Source organism: Nicotiana tabacum, chromosome 3, assembly GCF_000715075.1.
Source record: "Nicotiana tabacum cultivar K326 chromosome 3, ASM71507v2, whole genome shotgun sequence".
Lineage (NCBI taxonomy): Eukaryota > Viridiplantae > Streptophyta > Magnoliopsida > Solanales > Solanaceae > Nicotiana > Nicotiana tabacum.
The window spans coordinates 214,721,947-214,741,796 of NC_134082.1; the positions used below are offsets into that span (position 1 = coordinate 214,721,947).

The 19,850-nt window shown below is 37.8% G+C and overlaps 1 protein-coding gene across 12 annotated transcripts in view; it reads right to left on the bottom strand.

Annotated features, from left to right (window-relative positions):
* The window catches only part of LOC107776112 (transportin MOS14), a 67,316-nt gene that overhangs the window by 1,183 nt on the left and 46,283 nt on the right, over positions 1-19,850 (bottom strand). For all 12 annotated transcript variants that reach the window (XM_075250594.1, XM_075250591.1, XM_075250595.1 and 9 more), the window contains 9 exons: positions 15,204-15,339; positions 14,461-14,610; positions 13,937-14,022; positions 12,939-13,126; positions 10,336-10,428; positions 9,810-9,997; positions 7,393-7,504; positions 3,533-3,717; positions 3,021-3,137 (listed from right to left, as the gene is read on the bottom strand). In XM_075250594.1, coding sequence (XP_075106695.1) covers positions 3,021-3,137; positions 3,533-3,717; positions 7,393-7,504; positions 9,810-9,997; positions 10,336-10,428; positions 12,939-13,126; positions 13,937-14,022; positions 14,461-14,610; positions 15,204-15,339 — 1,255 coding nt within the window. The remainder of the gene's footprint in view (positions 1-3,020; positions 3,138-3,532; positions 3,718-7,392; positions 7,505-9,809; positions 9,998-10,335; positions 10,429-12,938; positions 13,127-13,936; positions 14,023-14,460; positions 14,611-15,203; positions 15,340-19,850) is intronic.

Genomic DNA, 19,850 nt, shown 5'->3' on the forward strand with positions numbered 1-19,850 from the left:
TTCTGCTAAAAAGGCGACTCACATTCAAAAAGCGTGCGCTTTTCTCGCTTAAGCGAGAAGCAAGCCGTTAGAAAAAGCGTGCTTAAGCGAGCAGAAGGCATCGGCTAGTTTTTTTTTTTTAAATTTTTTTGGCAAATAAACCATCTGTGAACAAACAACATACGCGACTTCTTCTCCAGCGAACTCCAGCGACGACCACTGCTGCTCCAACGACTTCTTCTCCAGATCTCGGTAAGTTTCTTCAACTTCTTCTTCTTCTTCTTCTTCTTCTTCTTCTGTTCTTCTTCTTCTTCTTCTTCTGTTATTCTTATTCTGATTTTTTTCACTTTTTAAGCGCTCATTTTGTGCCTTAAATGACTTCTTCTTCTTCTTCTGTTATTAAAAGTGCTCTGTTTTATGCTGTTGTATGCTCTGTTTTCTGCAATTTATGCTCTGTTTACTGTTTTCTGCAATTTATCAGTGAATTAATTGTTATTTTTTTTGGTTGTTGATTGTAGTAAATTTAATTTGATTATTCAATGGCATCAAGCCATTTGCTTAATATGTTATTTTTAATGAGTCTTAGCCATTTATCTATGCCTATTTTTTTTATTTTATTTATGTGTTAAATTGCGCTTCACATGAAAAAAGCACTTCGCTTCGCTTCGCGCTCCTGTGAAGCGAGGCCTCGTTGCTTTTTTGCGCTTAACGCTTTCCAAAACACTGAGGAAGACTGATTTTGATCAATTTAATACTTGACTCACTTCCTACATATATGATGTCACTTTTTCCCATCCCTGAAAGTGTCATTCAAAGACTGGATAGACTTAGAAGATTTTTTTTCGGGCAAGGAAACAAAGAAAAAAGGGTGTTCCATTTAGTGAAATGGAAATCTCTCATTATTGGCAAAGACAAAGGTGGGCTAGGCATCCGAAATTTGAAGAATCAAAGCAAGGCCCTTAAGATGAAGTGGTTATGAAGATTCTCTCAAGAACCTCAAACCTTCTGGAGTAATGTCATTAAAGCTAAATATGGAGAAGAAAACAATTGGGTATAAAAGAAGTCAACACAACATATGGGGTCAGCTTATGGAGATCTATTAGAACACTTTGGCCTACAACGAAGGCCAATCCTACATCAAAGTGAAAAATGACACCAAAACCTCCTTCTGGAAGGACAACTGGCTGGGATCTGGAAGTTTGATGGAACTCTTCCCTGATATGTATGGCTTAACTCAACACCAACAAAAGACTATCTGAAATGTGGTCTCCTCAAGGTTGGGATCTGATACTTAGAAGAAGAATGCTAAATGATTGGGAACTGACTAGATTGACAGAGTTGTACAAGCAACTGGAAGTCTTCAAAGGCCTTCGGAATGGAATGGATTCACTGTGGTGGAAGGGCCACAACACAGGCATCAATAAGGTGAATGTTGCATACAAGATTCTTAATCACACTAATCTACAGATTACTAATTAGCCATGGAAGCATATCTGGAAAGTCAAGATACCTTACAAGGTATCTTGTTTCACTTGGTTACTAGCAAAGGAGGCAGTTCTGACCCAGGATAATCTCATAAAGAGAGGGATCCCACTGTGCTCTAGGTGCTTTCTATGTGGGGAAACAGCTCTAAGATTACTCTCTAGGTGCTTTACACTACAGGATTACAGATCAACTATGGAAGATATTTATTAATCTCAGAGGTATCTCCTTGACAATGCCCTCTAAGATTACTGAAGTGCTTACTAGTTGGGATGAAGCTGGAACTGGAGCTGGAAACAGAGATAGATGGAGGACTGTCCCTGCATGTATACGGTGGACAATCTGGAAGGAGAGGAACTCTAGGTGTGTAGAAGATCAAACTGAATTGTGTTCTTTTTTATTTTTCGTGTAAATAAAAGTCGCCAGAAGATACTGTATCAATCCTAGAAGTTTTAAAATACTGCTAGGATTGTAGATCAGTTAGTCTTTCCTTTTGTTCTTTTGTACATATGGTTTCAGTACAACCTATGTACTGTTATATATTAATACACACAAATGTTGCCATCTAAAAAAAAGAAGCATAAAATATAGAATTAACAAAAGCTGACCATTTCATTAGCTTATATAAGTGCTTCCAGAATAACAAGCTTCCTTCAAGATGGTTTGGGCATGTGAAGAGGAGAAGCACAAAAGCTCGAGTGAGGAGGTGTGAGAGGTTGGCCTTGGTTGGTCTGAAGAGAGGTAGAGGTAGGCCAAAGAAGTACTAGGGAGAGGTAATTAGGCAACACTTGGCGTTGCTCCAGCTCACTGAGGACATGACTCTTGATAGGAAGGTGTGAAGGTCGAGAATTAGGGTAGAAGGTTAGTAGGTAGTCGAGCGTGTGTCTTCCCCATACTGGTAGTATTAGTAGTTAGCCTTGTATTCGGTTATTGATAATCTTTATTACTACATTTTTTCTTATTATCTTGTTGTTGATACTGCTTGTCTCCTTATTATCTTGTTGTTGTTACTGCTTGTTTTCTTATTAGTTTGCTGATGGTATTGTTGGTTGTTACTGCTTTTTTTTTCCTTGAGCCGGGGGTCTACCGGAAACAACCTCTCTACCCTCAAGGTAGGGGTAAGGTTTACGTACATACTACCCTCTCCAGACCCCACCCGTGGGACTATACTGGGTTTGTTTTTGTTGCTTCCTTCAAGGAAGTTTACTGAAGATCAATGTCTCAATTATTGTAGAAGAAAAGCAATTTATTGAGTGCATGAACAGCAGGATCAATTTTAAGCGACAGACTGGCACACAGAATAAAGCTAACATGTAAAATATGCATAAATTATAAAAGTAACAAAAGTGGACCATTTCAATAGCCCATATAAGTGCTGCCAGAATAACAAGCTTCCTTCCTTCAAGGAAGTGTGCAGAAGATCAATGTCTCAATTATTGTAGAAGAAACAATTTATTGAGTGATTAACAGCAGGATCAGTTTTGACAAAATAAATGAGAAGGCACTTCGAGAGAAAGAGGGGGGGGGGGGAGGGGGAGAGAGAGAGAGAGGGGACTGACTGCAGAATGAAGCCATCCATGTAAGGAATCCCAGCAAAGATGAGCCTTCCAGGTGGTTCTTTCACTTAAACTGCACATAGCAGCCAATTGCTGCAAAAGGGTTGCAGACTTGTGAACCTGTTGAGGGAAACAATAGCGTCAGCAAAAAAGACCATAAAGATCTCCAGAATCATCCTACTGTAGTGTTCGAAGGAAAGTTGTTCATCACTCCTGCTTTTTTTTCAAAATGGCTTGGAATGCTCCACCAATAATACTGAGCTACTCGATCGTCATGATAATATTTCCTAGTAAGAATTAAGAAAGGATCCGATTCTAGCAAAATTGTTTCAATACTAATAAAGTTTCAATTGCATATATGACAGCTAAAGATTAATTAAAAAATAAGACTCTAGCAGCCTACAACACACTTGCAAAATAAATACTCTAGATACAAAACAACCTGCACCAAACTTGATTGCTAGCACTTCTTTCTATAGTATCTTGAGGAAAAGACATGAGCTAATTCAATTTACCCTTGACATCGCAGAAACGCCAAGTAAAGCATACATTAGGTTTGACACGAGGCCGTCACCACTGTGAGATATGACTTGTATTGCCATAGAATCAATTGAACTATCAGAAATACCAACTATGCTTTCCAGTTCAGAACCATGTGCAAGGGATTCAACCAAAGCATTTAAGCCTGTCTCCAGGAAACCTGAAGCACAATATCAAGTTAAGAGTTTCTCATTAAGAGTTGAATAACACATCATCAGATGTAAACCGTACTTTACTAAGGTCAGAATCAGAAGAGAACTTCGATATCATGAACAGACCAAGGACTTAAAAATGGTCTTCAACAGCCATAACAAATTATAGTTGCACAAGTAGTACATATTTCATGTAAGAACAACAACAACAACAACAACAAACAAAACCCCAGTAATTTCCCACAAGTGGGGTCTGAGGAGGGTAAGATGTACGCAGCCTTACCCCTACCCTGGAAGGGCAGAGAGGCTGTTTCCAATAGACCCTCGGCTGGAGAACGGATGAAAAAAGTAATGGCAATAAGTAGGAATAACAACAAGATAAAAATAAGACTGAAGCCAAGAAAACAGTTAAACTCTAGTTAGTAATAACAATCTATGAATAAAAGGATATCATACTAACACTAATGCTAGCGAACTGAGTAAGACAAAGAGAAACATTCGACTACCTACTAGCCTTCTGCCCTAATCTTCATTAAGGTGCACTATTAAATGGACTTCACAAGATTTGGATTATGCATAAGGATTTGATCAAGCTATTGCCATGTTTCATTATGGCTTGCGGTTCTCATTCATAGCAGATCGTATCGGACATATTTAATGTAGCAAGTTTCAACATTTAAAGTATTTTTTTGGATCGGTAAGTTTCAAGATTTAAGGTATTGCTGGATAGAGAAGCATAGATGGTTGGGTGATGACAGACAGCCTAAGCATTTTTGTTCCAACCATTTTCAGCATCTCAAGTAAGATGGACACGACAATCTTTTATCAAGTTCACATGTTTCAAGATAGAGGAACCTTGTGGAATTTGCAAATTCATGAGAAATCTACAAGATTGGAGGTATACGCATTCTATAACCTAATGGAATCATTCTATAAGCAGAATATCATACAGTCCAAGCGGGATAGTTGGAAGTGGAAAGAGATGAGAAGCGATTTATTCTCAATGAAATTCTTCTTACACGGGCTACTAAAAAGAGAGGACACTAGTTTTCCACACCTACCAGTTTGGATTCTCAGAGCATCGAGAAAAGTATGTTTTTCTCACATGCTTTGCAGCAAGGGGTCTATTCTAATATCAGAAAACTTAAGGAGAAAAAGATTAACATGTGTCGATATGGGTCAAAGCAGAGGATTCAACATCAAGATCTAGACTTGACAGATTTTTGTTATCTACTACATGGGAGGAGATGGTTCCAAATGTATTATAAATCCCTTTGCCCAGATTGAGTGCGGACCATTTTCCTATTTTGTTCGATGGACGCAGAAAAAGACCTACGAAAACCCCCTTCGGATTCGAGATCATGTGTTTGAGAGTAACATACTTTGGAGAGAGATGACGGGATGGTGGAATGGTTATCTGGTTACAAGCAAGTATAAATAGCTCCTCACCAAGATATTGAAATTGTTGATAGGGGAGATAAGTGTGTGGAATAAGGAAGTGTTTAGAAGGAAGCTAGGAGAAATGGGTTTGTTGTGCAAGCTAGATGTTAAGAAAGCATAGGATCATATCAACTGGGATTCCTGGACTTCATTATGCTGAGTATGGGCTTCGAGGACAGAGGAGAAATGGATACGATTTTGCATATCTACAGTCATATGCTTGATATTTGTGAATGACATGCATAGTAGATTTTTTGGTTACTCAAGGGGGTTGAGACAAGGAAATTCATTATGCACCTTTTTAGCAGACCAGTATCCTTCATGCCAGCTAGCTCCGAGATAACAATATCTCCTTTGACTGTAGTGATAGCTAATTCTCCGAGAAAGTTTGACTGCCATTTACTCTCTCGTAATGCTTTGGCATAGGAGTAGTTCTCATCAGTAGTTCTGGGAGGCTATGTCACTCCACCCCGCATTTAAAGCTAATTCAGGAATTATTATAACCGACCTCTCATCTCCCAGAAGAGACAAAATACTCATATATCTTCCACCATTGTTGTCCTTCCTAGTGCAGAAATATTCTGTTAGGTGCTCCTTGGTTTTCCATCCCCTAACCATATTCCTCTGATCTTTCGAGGCCTCTTTAAGGATGTTGCAGATCCATTCCATAATCTTTCTGCTTAATGTTGAGCGTCTCATCATATTGCGGCTTCTTTCCACCCAGTCATACCATACGTCTTTGTTTGAAGCCCACCCGGTGATGTCAAAAGACTTAAAACCCACATTGAAGTAAATTCTATTTTCCTCCATGAGATCTATAGTAGCAGCTTGGCTAAGTAGTGAAAGAGAAGATGGTTTAATCAGTAAACACAGTGGGTGAAAACTGGGTTTCAGAACGAAAGGAAGGAATTCCGGTAGGGAGACACCGGAAAAGGTAGTTCTACAATCCTAAGAAGTAGGAAAGAGAAAGTTCTCAGGAAAAGTGCCCGGGAGCATTTTATATTATTTGCTTTTTCATTTTTTAAAGTTTATTGTTAAGTTCTCTACTTTTTATGACATTTGTACACTGAGAATTTCCCACAACCATATCAAAATTATTACTTTATTAGAAAAAAGGCATTATGTTTGTATAAGTTCTCTACTTTTTATGACATTTTTATACTGATATGTTTTGACAATATTAACAAAATTATTACTTTGTCAGATAAAGGTTCATCTACCTTGAGGAAGGGCCACCCCATGATATTATATCACAATAATATGATAAACTAAAATAAGCAGGAACGGTCGCTATGAGTATTGCTGAAGAGATGAGTAAAAAAGAAAAGAACATATTAGCCAGGCGGCGGCAACATACACTGATCGCCTACCGGTAGTGAAAGCTAATTTGTGAAAATAGATTCTACGCTAATAAGGTAAGTTAACACTCTATAATTAAATAAAAATATTCGAATATCACTGTTTACTTAAGGTGAAAGTCCTCAAGGGTCAGTGACGCACAGTCCGAAACTCAATGGATAATAGCCCGTCCTCTAACCTGTCCGCTTATGAACCGGACATTTATCTGCGGCAGGTTTCGAACCAGTGAGATGTGCCTAACCCACACATCACAAGCTGCGCTCTTACTACTAGACCAAAGTCCAAGGGTTTCACAAGATCAATGTTTTTAAAAGCAAAAAGTGAAACAAAAAAAACAAGGTCCATGGGGCTTAAAGCAAAAAAGCAAGAAGTGAAGCGCACTATTTACTAGAACTAAGAAAATATTAAACATCCATGATTTAGTACAATTAAAATGAAATTGTAATAAAATAATTAATTTTAACATCCAATATACCATAATCGCGATATCCAACCCTCAGTTGAAATTCAAAGAAGCGGCAAGTTCTCATTAGAGTATCTTTGTGCACCATTGTTTGAGGTGCAAACTTCTGTATAGCACATGGCTTTACCCATGAAGCAATAATTCTTCGCTTCACATCCCTTTATCGCTTTAAGTGACAAAGTGATAGATTTTAACAATACTGCCCAAGATATCCTATAGAATATTCTATGAACTTTTCCTTATTCAAGTACAACAAATCTAGAAATATATGAATCTAAGCACATATTATCTTGATATTCTAACATCAATAGCATGTAGAAAATTGGGTGCCACAAAATGCAAAAAGTTAATGAATTGTGAGACAAAGTTAAAGCAGGATATTTGATGGGTGGGGGGACTTCAACTCATTTTCCGGACTTACATGACATAAAAGACATTGCTGCTAGTGCTGCGCCACGATGCATAGCAGTGCAACATATAGCTGCCTTTTGAAATGACAATTCGAGGATGGAGCCAGAAACTACTAACACTTCCTGAGCACATCCAGAAAGAAGGTGTCAAAGTCACAAGTTGTTTCTCCAATTACGAAAACAAAATAACAAAGTTCGTACTCTCTCATCTTTTTATTTTTATTTTTTTTGAAATAAGCACCTGCATGCAGGTAAACAATAATGGAAAAACCACAAATATTGCTGCCATATTGACATGAATAGGAAGAGAAGAAAAACAGATAAGATAGACGAAGAGTTTTTCAAATAGCTAGTAATCATTAGGTTTAATCAAAATTTGTGGTCTTCTCTAAGCTAGTACATCTTGTGTTCGATCAATTTGGACAAATAAAGTTTACTTTGGTTTGCCATTGTAAGGAAGCAGCACAGCTGGGTAAACAAGTGGAAGAAGGAAAAAGGACTTTCATAAAAACCCAAGACATTAGCATTGCAATCATAACTAGACATAATACAAGATCCTGCGGATTCCAGGAAAAATAATTGGGACAGAAGACTAGCAAAGGAGTTGGAACACGCTGGTTTGCCAACATCTACAGGAATTATATCCGTCAAACGGATAACACAACTGCACCGTAAAAGCTGCCTAGATTCCTAAATGGCTGATAATCCTACTCAATATCCATCAGGTGAAGGAGGTGACATGGGCATAGAGAGAAAGGATTCCACCTACAAAGACGTACTAACTTGGCAAACGTTATAACTAGATTGGGAATACCCTAGTAGAAGAGAAGACACGGATATAATCGAGTGCGGTTCAATTTGAAGTGTGCACTTTGCTTCTTCACTTAAGGCCCAGTTTTATCCTTGTTTTTCTCCTTTATTCAGCTTTTAAGTCAAAATTTAAAAGTGACTGCTTTTCACTCGGAGCGCTTTGAGCCTTTACTGTATGAAACAGCGAGGACCCATTGCTCTTATTTGCAGAATAGCTGTACAGAACAGCGAGGTTGCTTTTAATAACACTGTTTGATATCAAAGGTCCAGGCTCCTCCCCTGAATTATCCAGTAACTTTTGACACCTTTATTGATGACGAATATGAGGTTGAAGCATCTGATCAAGGGGGAACAATTCCGGCAAGAACAATGGTAGTTGATTTCCCTCAATATAACAGGAAGCACGATCATTTGACGAGAAAGAAAGGGGCAGATTAAGAGGAAAACAATCTGGAGCACATGCATGAAGTGCATAACTCGAGATTGAAGAAAATGAAACCCCAGTAAATAGAATTATGCAATGTCTAAAATATGAAACTGCATGTACCAGGTCAAATAAGTGGGAAATGGTTCATATGTTTAATCTATATTGATAAGCAAACTGGAGTTACCTGGAACTACCTAGAAGGGTCCAGTAGGAAGCTTTAGCTTTAATCACGTGAGAAGGTTGTTCTCAAATCCAGAAAGGGTCTGAATTAGAAGGAGTCTTGGGAAATTGTTTCTGTTTGCTGTGACCAAGACATTAATGCGATGGTGGGAAGAAAGGAGATGACTGACCTGGGAAAGGAGGCAACAATCAGGGGAGGAAGTTGGGAAGTGGAAATTTGCTTTTACAAGGTGTTAGAAACTGGAAATTGGAGGAATGTCAAAGTGGGCGAGGAAGAAAATTCTCGAATTTGGAGTACTTTTTAGAGTGTCTTTCATAGGTTTGAGGAAAGAGTAATTGAGGTACTGTAGGACATAGAACAAAAATAAATGTAAGCAATGATGAGAAAGGAAGATATTTTTGGGAGGCGAGAAACACGAAGCACAAAACAAGCAACGGACCTACAATTAAGGTTAAATGACTTGTTTGAAAAAGATCATGGGCAAAGGAGAAAATGGGTCTAATTTCCCTTGCACTTTGCAACTGAAGTCTAAGTTTGTTTTTTAGCTGCTGCAGTAAGCCCATAAAGGCAAAAACGAGTCACTTTGGTAAAGAGAGGGTCGGAACGAGACACTTAACAGAGGGCAAACTTGTTCCATTTTGCATAGTCGAGGGACACTTTTGGCTCTTTACCCATTAATAAAAGTATAAGGGTGATATAAGAATAAAAAACTAAAATGTTAAATCATCAGATATTAACATGTAACAAAAACATGCAGGTAAATTGGATCTTTTAACCCGAAGGAATAATTTTCTCATATTTCAAGTTCCATAATCAAAATCAGTGTTTAATTAATATATGTGAGAACTAACTTTTTAATTAAACCTAGATTTCTCAAAGAGCATGTCTGGTTTCATTGTGTTCCTGATGTAAGCATTTTTTCTATATATGTTTAAAACTTGAACAAATATGATTGTTTCATTAATTTTGTTATCATATATATACAAACATAGGAAAGAGGTAACAAAAACCTTTGGAGAGCAGCGGACAAAAATAGATGTGAAATTAGCAAAGGCCTCAACCAGATCAGGCTCTTGATCACATATATATGAGGAAGTAAGAGCCATAATTGATGTTGACTTGGAAAATCTTTCAAAGATGCTGACAAAAAGATGTCCGTATTCTTCTCTACTGCCAAATTCCTCAATGAGAACAGACGCTGCAAAAGTTATTGATCAGCTGAAACAAAGGTAGTTGTATTGGAAATAGGAGCAACTCAGATAAGTTGCCAGTTGGCAACTCTTACGACTATCAAAAGAAGAAAAACAGATTCAAGCAGACAAAGCCACAATGACCTAAAACCATTTCCTGGTATAAATTTCCACAGCCAAAACACTAGTTAAAGTCATTGCTTCAGTATTGAAATTGAGACTTGTTCTAAGCAAAGTTCAGAGATATAATGATACTGCTTCTGCAGAAGGGCACAAGGGAAGTAAATACATCTAAGAACGAAGAATTGTACATGTCAAAGCTTTGAAGCAATTAATAACACTCTACCTGCTCTTATGTAGCAATCATGGCTTTGGAATGATACAAAGTTAGTCGACAAACAATTTAGCACTCTTGGCAAAACAGACGTGAAGTGCTGACCTGCAAATGTAATGCACTCAAGCAGTAAGGAATTATGTGATCAAGGTCTCAAATTTCCCTAGAAAAGTACTACGTACAAGAGAATACTTCAGTAAATAACTTGTCCTTGTATTGGTTCGAAACCTATAATACCCCCCCCCCCCCCCCCCCCCAATTTAAATGATACCAGTGCACTTGTTAATATGTGCGGATGTGTGATAGTGTGGGGGTGGAAGATTTTTGAGGTTTTGGTGGTTGGAACTTATATTTCTTGACTAGAATTAATTCGTTATCTCACACTGATATTAAATTGACAAGATACTACCATGGGTGATCACAATTGATGTTTTGATGCCGTAACTGAGGTTTAAGGTGAGTGGGAACCCTCTTTTTGGGTTGCTTTTCTGGGATTAATTGTGTTATATGTAAATATGCTCCTATTTGTTGTGTGGGGACATGCTTGTATATGCATTTGACTAGTTTTAAATGTACAGGAGACTATACATATGTGGCAATTGTATCACCAATTACTTGTTGTAAAACATGTTGTGCTTGTACTTACTTGATACACCCTATACACGATGAAAGACATTCTTGTACATGACATAAATGTATAAGCAAGTATCTTGTATTGAATAAGGCTATGGGTGGGAATAATATTTCTATTATATCCAACAACGAAAAGCTTTTGGGCAAAAAGGAGTCAGTTTTTCCATCTCTCGGTGGATTCCGAGGGTAACAAGAACAATGTGCTCTCTAACTTGGCTAGGTGCGACGGGAGGGGGGTGATCCGATGACTACGAATTTGAGGAAGAGGAAGATTACATGTGCCAGTTGGTGCTTCATGTGTAAAAGCTTGGAGAAGACGTGAATCGCCTCCTTTTACATTGCCTAATAGCGTCTCGCTTGTGGTTGGTAACACTGACATGGTTAAGGCTTGAGCTGGTGATTCTGTGCCCTCCAATAATAAAATTTATTACTCTATATAAAAAAACATATGTTTTTGTAAGGTTTTCTACTTTTTGGTTTAGTCCTTGTATATGGGTGTTGCCATGCCCTTTAATAATAAATTTTTATTACTTTATCTGAAATAAAATAAAAAGAAATGGGTCACCTGTACTAGCAAAACCGTGAGGCTACTACTTGAATTAATACACTGACAAATTAATCGCTCGTGTGTGGTGGAGCTTACTCCTATCCAGTTGTTCTAGAAGTTGGGTCAGTAGCGTATAAGCGTCCCTAGCTAGAAGGGGATTAGGAGAGCAGTTACTGGTCAAAAAACTTTTAATGGACCCTATTGCTACGTTATAGACAACGTGTGCCGAAAGTACCATACTCGTAATTATATTTGTTTATATATGGAACTATGTGCTTTAGTATTTTCGAACCTGTGTGTCGCCTATCCACCTTGGACGGAGTAACCATTTATTGAATCAGTAGACTCACCCCTCTTCTTACATTTTACAGACGTTGAACTGGGTTACTGTTGAATTGATAATTAACAACTGGTTTTGACATGTCTTTCGCGAAATCTATCGGATAAGATAACAATATTGCATAGTCCCTTGCTTATGCAACTATATTGGACATGTATACTTAAGTTTATAATCGAATTAGGCCTACTAGTTGATATAGGGACTAGGATGGCTCCGGGAATAGGGGAGACTCGGTCCTACTTACGGAACAACTTGGGAAGGTTTTGCTTGGGAGAAATCCCTAGTCGCTGATCATGGCCTCGACTTGGATCATGACAAAGTCTGTGCCTTCTCCTTCTGGTTTTGATTTCTTGTCCTTTACTTCGTTATATACTACTTAGCATGAAAAGATGCCATTTTTTCAATGACACATGAAAATGAAAATTTTTAGATACCAACATCTAAAGCCATGTTGTGGTCCAGAAGGTGACAAAATTACTTGCATAAATATAGAAAATGATAGGTAATAGTTGGTAAGCCTCCTCGATCTTGGAGAATTTTCACTTTCATCAAAGGAGAGGTAGAGGTGTGAGAGGTTGGCCTTGGAGGGCCTAAGGAGGGATAGAGGTAGGCCGAAGAAGTATTGGGAAGAGGTGATTAGGCAAGACATGGAGATGCTCCAGCTTACCGAGGACATGACCCTTGATAGAAAGGTGTGAAGGTCGAGGATTAGGGTACAAGGTTAGGTAGCCTAGTGTTTTCCTTGTTCATACCAGTAGTATTAGTACGTACTCTAGTATTTTATTGGTCTTGGGTTTATATTACTACCTGTTGTTTCTTTCATTTCAATCATCTTACTATTTTGTTGTTATTAATGCTTCTTTTCCATGGCTTCTTACTGTTGTTTCTTGCCATTTTTCTTTTCATTACGATTGTGCTTATGCTTTCTGAGCCGAAGGTCTATTGGAAACAACCTCCCTATCTCCACAAGGTATGGGTAAGGTCTGCGTACCCACTACCCTCCCTAAACCCCACAATGTGGGATTACACTGGGTATGTTGTTTGTTGTATCAAAGGTTTTAAAGAATTAAAAAAAAAAAATCAGAAAAGAAGTACCCGATGACTGAATTGCTTGCGAAAGAGCTCTGCATGCTGCCATAGATAGAACAGCATTTCCAATGTGTTCCGACTGAAAAAGTTTTTCTAACATTTGCCAGAACACTCCTAGAAGCGGAATAAGAGGATCATCCAAATCCGAACCAGCAGAAGACTCTGTTGCCAGATGGCTGAATACAGTTCCCAACCTGACCAATTAGCCAAAGGCTTCGCTTAGAAAGGTATACAAATGAAAAGCATTGACCAGCAGGTTATTCATAGAAGTCCTTTACAGATGGGGAAAAACAAACATTCAGACTCCTACTGACCTTCATAGAAAAAGTGGTTTTGCAGAATGTACGCCAAATACCTTCTTTTAGACTCTTCGTGGTAATTAAGACAGACTTCACAGAGAACAAAATGGAAAAAAGTATAGCAGCAAATAGACATGTGATGATACAAATAATGCAGAATAAATTCGAAAAAAAGTAAAAAGAAAACAATTGAAAAATTAAGTTGTTAACAGAAGGGTTCTCAACAAAAAAATTATTCATCTTTAGGGATTAGGGAACACAACGGAAATCATAATATCACTTCTGATATCTTTCTTTTGAATCAGTCATGTGGAGGGTATGGGTTCACTTTCAAAGTAAATGCTATGTAATAACTCAATTTTGCATTAAAAATCTCATACTAGGTTTTGCGTTTTTGGGAAGAAAAGAAGGTAAGATTTTATCTCACTCCTTTTATTAATAGCATACTACCAGGAAATTCTCAGATGAGGTATTGGTCCAACAACGGCAGAAATTTTCAAAATTGGCAATGTGCTGTCCGGTGATAGCTTTGCACAGAAACTAGAAAGCAGAATAACATAGAACAAGAATTTTGTGAATGTTACATGTCAATTACTCTCACCAGCAACTGCAAGCAAACCTTACTAATAAAAAATATAAAGAATAGAAAAATATTTAAAATGCAGATGCAAACAATAATATTGCACAGTAGCAATTGGTTCAAACCTATGTAAACCTCTTCTTGCGCCATTCACAAACTGAGAATAAGAAGCAGGATTATGCCTTAAAGAGTGGTCTTGATTTTCATCAATCTGAAACAAGGAATTTAATTCCCAGTTAGGTAAGCTTAGAGGACAGTTAATAAACAATTTTCAGTACTATGCATCATGTGCTTTTGAAATGACCCATTTCCACCACTGAAGCTGATTCTGGAGAAAGGTGAAACTAAAGGGATAGGGAACAAGGGGAACGAGCTCAGAGAATGAATGTAGAGAGCAGAACTCGATGGTGTGCGGAGGTGGTCAAGCTGAACCTTGAACTCTAAACCATGGACTACACAACAAACAAAATAATTGCAATAACGCTTTATTTAGAAGAGGAAAAAGGAACAGTAACAACACACAGAATGATGAAGAACCTCATAGCTTGCTTGAACTCCTCTACAAGCAGAAGATTGCATTCACACGTAAGGATACACGGAAATGGACTCCTTTAGAGTAAAACCATGTTAGGAAAGAAGATGAACTTACTAGTTTGCCAATAGCTTCATAGCAAGGGGAGACCAATCTAGCTAACAAATTATTCTTCAGCTCCTTGTTAGGAAGGGAACCAAGTATCAAAGTAATCGCGCTGACTACTTTTTCTTCATCCTCTAGAGGCAAATGCCTCTCATCCAAACTCTAAGAAAAGTATGTCAAACACAAGGAACAAGAGAAACAAAACAATTACACTTTAATTATCACTCCAATAAAAGATAAACCAAAACTTACCGATCAAAGAGACAAGAGAAATATCAATACTTATTACTAAAAGGTGAGCAAGACAGTGCAACTGAATTGTTATGTTTATCAACTTTTTGTCCTAAAATATCCCTCCAATCACCTCTACTATCAAGACAAAGAAAAAGGATGATAATATCATAATATTGAAATGAATAGTTATTTTCTTTTTGACTGTTTAAATGGATAGTTATGTTTTCAACTCCACTCACTTTCTATATCAACTATCTTATGCTCTTTTTTCTATTTCCATTTTAAATTTTCATTAAATTTCAATAAACTATGAACATATACACTACAAGTACATGACGTCCAGTCAATAATATTGGACCATCATTTCAAACCATTGACTTAATAACCAAAGCTGGGTTTTTTCACCTGAGAATGATACTGCAATACAAAATTGACCCAGCAGCATATACTCAAAGAACAAAGACCTAGCACCTTCAAGTAAAAAAGATTTTGAGACACCACATGGTTTATATAGGACAAACCTCTCCAATCCAAAGTAAGATCTCCAAACTTGAATGCTCATGCATAGGCGCAGTGGCATCTTCACATAACTTGAGCAAAGCACTGGCACAAGCAGCCGAACATAAAGGTTCTGAGATGCCCGTTGCAAGAAATAATCTGAAAATAACATATAGATATTCATGGACAAGGTACAACAAACCACCCAAAAACAAGGGAAAAAAGAGATATGTGGTTGATAGTGGGCAAAAGAATTAGTTTTCACCTTCACAAATAGAAAGAAAAACTTTGCAGAAGAATTGAGTCGGGAGGATAGTGTTTGAGGAAGAAAAGGAGGAGGAGAGGGCAATTCATGGTATTATACAAACAACTGTAGAAAACGTACATTGTGAAAAACAGGATGTGGGGAATCAATTTTAACCAAATAGGAGAGGGGGTTCTAAAAAGAGAAAGTTTGGGAGCAGGCAAAACTTATGCTTTGGGAATAGGATAAATCCCCACACCCATTCGGTGAAGCTTTCTTCTAGCAGGTAGGAGCACAGTAAAGGCAAATTACATAGTACTCCATTCATTTTATATCCCTTGATAAGTTGATAAGAGCAACAACATTGTTTTTCTTTGCAATTATAACAAAGAAAGAAGGGGATTCTCCATTAGAGCATTTGACCTGTAAGTTCTATAGAAAAATAACAAAAAATGTAGTTTTGTAGTAAAATGTATCTAGATTCATTATGTTTCAACATTGTATTCTAATAATGTAACGACCCAACCAGTTGTTTTGAGTCCTAGCGTCCCGTTGTCTGACTTGAGACCTTGAGTAGGTTCATATTGTTTTATGACTTGCATGTATGGTTGGTTCGGGTTCCGAGAGGTTCAGAAGTAATTTGGAGTACTTAGTTTCTAATTAGAGGCTTTAAGTTAAGAGAGATGACCAAAGTCAACATTTTGAGTAAACGAGCTTGGACTCGGGATGGTTTGGAGGGGACCCGAGGGGCTCGGGTGGGTTTCGGCGCATTTGGAGCAAGTTTTTATAGATTTGAAGTGTTGAAACGTGGTTTTCTGCACTTGACTTGACTTCAGAACTGCTCCCAATCTATAAAGCATTTGGTGAAGATACCTTGACGAGAGTTGTAGCCCTTTGAATCAAATTTCCAGAAATTTAAACCGTTTGTCATTCCGACATCTGTACAAAAAGTTTTGACTGTTATTCTAAATATCTATATTGAAAATTTCTGCACTTGTGTATATAACCCCATTTCGTACTGGGACTTTATTTTATCACTTTTGGAGCTAGTGAGCATGGATTGAGGCAATTTTTGAAGCGGCTTTCACCTAAGACAATGGGGCGGGTGATTCTCACTCATATCTATGATTATAACATGAATCTATCATCGGTTTTGCCTTCGAATCAAGGACTCAAAAGAGAAAAAGAGGATTTTCGAATGGAAAGCTAAGAAAGTGTATTTTGGGGTTTTGATCACCGATTTGGACTCGATTTGGAAATTAATCACATATTTGGACTCGTAACGTTATGGGTTAGGTATCTGACTTTTATTTCGGGATTTGACCATATGAGCATGGGCTGAGTTTTTGTTGACTTTTGAGATTTTGTTAAAGATAGAAGCTTTAATATTTGGAATTTATTTGACTTCCCTAAGCATTCTTTGAGCTACATAGGGCTCATTTGACAGATTTGGATCTACAAAAGGCGAATTTTGAAGAATAAAGCTAGCCCGGGATAAAGGTAAGTATCTTGCTTAACCTCGACTTGAGAGAATATTCCAACGAATGGCTTAATGCTTATGTGCTATTCTGTTGATTCATCTCCAAACAGGAATCCTAATTCTTTAATAATCACTTCAGCTCTTTCATACTTCTGACGTCGACTCATCTTGCTTGGAAGTCTTAAGAATGCATCAAAAAGATCCAGTGGGCCTTTTTGCATGGACTTGGGCTTGCTTACTGGCTTCGCTGAAGATAGGATTCCCTACCCGATAAGTCTGGCTAGGCTATTAGGCACCTACATGCTATGTGTTTGGGGGTGACGTATACAAGGTGACGAGCATATATGTTGATACAAGGATTTCTATGCTTGGAGCTGAATTTAGGCTTTTTTGTGCCTTGTTTTGGTACATGCTCTACTTGTGATATGCCTTAATTGTTGGTCTGACTACTTAGAGCTTTCTTATTCGTGTTAGAGATCATGTCTAGGTTTTTGATGCTTTATTTGGACATGATGGCTATTTGTATGTTGGATTACATGTTGGATCAGTAGTCATACATTATACATATGTATACATCATGCATAGTGATTATCTCTTGTGCACATGCATACATCCCTAAATGTTTATTTCTCTGATCCATATGCATCATAGATATTTATCTCTTTGTTCATACGTATACAACCCCACTTGTGGGATTATACTGGGTTGTTGTTGTTGTTCATATGTATACATCTCTGCATATGGTTATATGGACTAAGGTTATGGCACGATGGTTTGTGTCATGCGGGTTAATATGATTGTGGCACGATGGTTCATTTCTTGTGGTTGATATGATTATGACTTTTTCGGTTAAATATGATTTAGGCACAATGGGACATGGATTGATGATTGATTGTGGAGCTATAATGATCGGGCACATGGATTTGGATGCATCCCTATGGAGTCAAGTGATCCATTTCACCTTGGGTCATGTGTTGCGTAATGTTATTAGACATCGGAGAGGTTTCAAACACAGGGGATGTATCTGTTGATGTAGAGTTTGAGTCTTTATTATGCATTGAACATTCTAGACTCATGTACACAAGATCATCCATTTTACCTTGGGTCGTGTGTGCGCAGTGTTATTGGCCACCGAGGAGGTGTCGATTGATGTAGAATTTGAGTCTTTATCATGCATGGACATTCTAGACTCATGTAGAAACATTCATGCATATCATCTACATATGCATATTCATGCATTTTACACATACATGGAACTTGTTAGCAGGTTGTTGGACACTTGGAGGGTATCGAGTTGATGTAAAGTTTGAGTTTTTATCATGCATAGGCATTCTAGACTCATGTAGAAGAATTTGAATTAATGCTACTTGTTAAAGAGCTAAGGCCTCATTTGTTTTTTTTTTTAAGATTAAGACATCTGAATTTGAATACACGTCTGAATATTAAGATATATATTATGATTAAGACATTTGAATCTGAATATGAAGATGTGTATTAAGATCTGAATACTAAAAACTTAAGATTGTTTTTTAACATTTGAATGTATAAAATTTATCTTTATTTGAAAATTAATAAACATAAAAATTCAAATGAAATACTAATTAATATAATCTAATATTCTATCAATAAAATATATAGTTTTTTAAAATATGATAGTTGCTGATGGTGATGGCTAACGATAGTGCTTGTGAATACCGACTAGAGGCGGTAGTTGGTGATAGTTTTGGTTGGTCGTGATGGTTCAGCGTAGTAATTAGTGGTGATTGATAGTGGTGGTGATTATGATGGTGGTGGGTGGTGACAGTTAATAATGGTGGGTGGTGGTGGTGGTGGTTTATAATGATCGGCAGTACCAGCTATGTTTGTTGATGGTTATGGGGTGGTTAGTTGTGGTAGTTGAGGTGGATAAATTTTAGTTGTGGTTGAGAATGATGGTGGTGGGTGGTGGTAGTCGATGATGGTGGCGGCTATGATTGAGGATGGTGGTGTTGGTGGGTGGCATGGTAGTAGTTGATAATGGGAGGCGGTGTCAGCAGTTAATAATGAATATGGATGATAGCATCTTAATGAAATTAAGCCTCTCTTATATATCTTAATTATACAGATCTATTCAGACTCATTAAGTGGCTGTAAAGTAAAAATAACAAATACACTTAATGATTAAGATCTGAACAATTAAGATTCAGACTTTAAAAACAAACAAACTTAATGTCGGAGATCTGAATGATTAAGATTCAGACCTCCATTAAGTGCAAACAAATGAGGCCTAAGAGTCTCTAATAAGGCTGACTAGGAAGTGCATTTGGAGAGCCAAGCACTTGGGGAAGAGTCGTAGCAAGCAACTGTGAGAATAAATGTGTTAAAGTTTGAGGGAGGAGCCCCCAAGGCCTAGCTCAAGTGGCAAAGGGTGGTGGATTTGTGTCTTAGGTCACAGGTTCAAGCCCCCCACACCATGCAAAGCAAAGCCTGGTATTTAAGTGGAGAAGGGTAGAGGGTTGGGCCCATTATCCACCGAGTTTCGAAGGCTGCGGTTGGTCCAAAGAATCGGCCCCAGACGGATTTCTCGGTCATCAAAAAAAAGTTTGAGGGAGGATGTGGACCATCCATTGCTGCACTCAGCCACAAACAAGGGACATTGGTTGAACCTGCTTAGAATCCATGGGTGATGCCTTGGACTATTAGAGACTTCATTTTAAGCTGGAAATCTAGGAGAAAAAAGAGAAGTATGGGGAGTGGCATGCTGATGACTTGGTGCAATTTGCAGAGATTTGCATGTAAAACTATCCCAAAGGAAGAAAAAAAGAAAGTGAAGCAGAATCAAGCTGGTTTAAGCAAAGCAAAATTCCAGAAAGAAAGCCACCAGCAATTGTTTTTCGAGAGAAGTACAATCTCCAAAAAGCTAATTAAAAACGATAAGACCTCAATATAGGACCCTACCAAAAACTA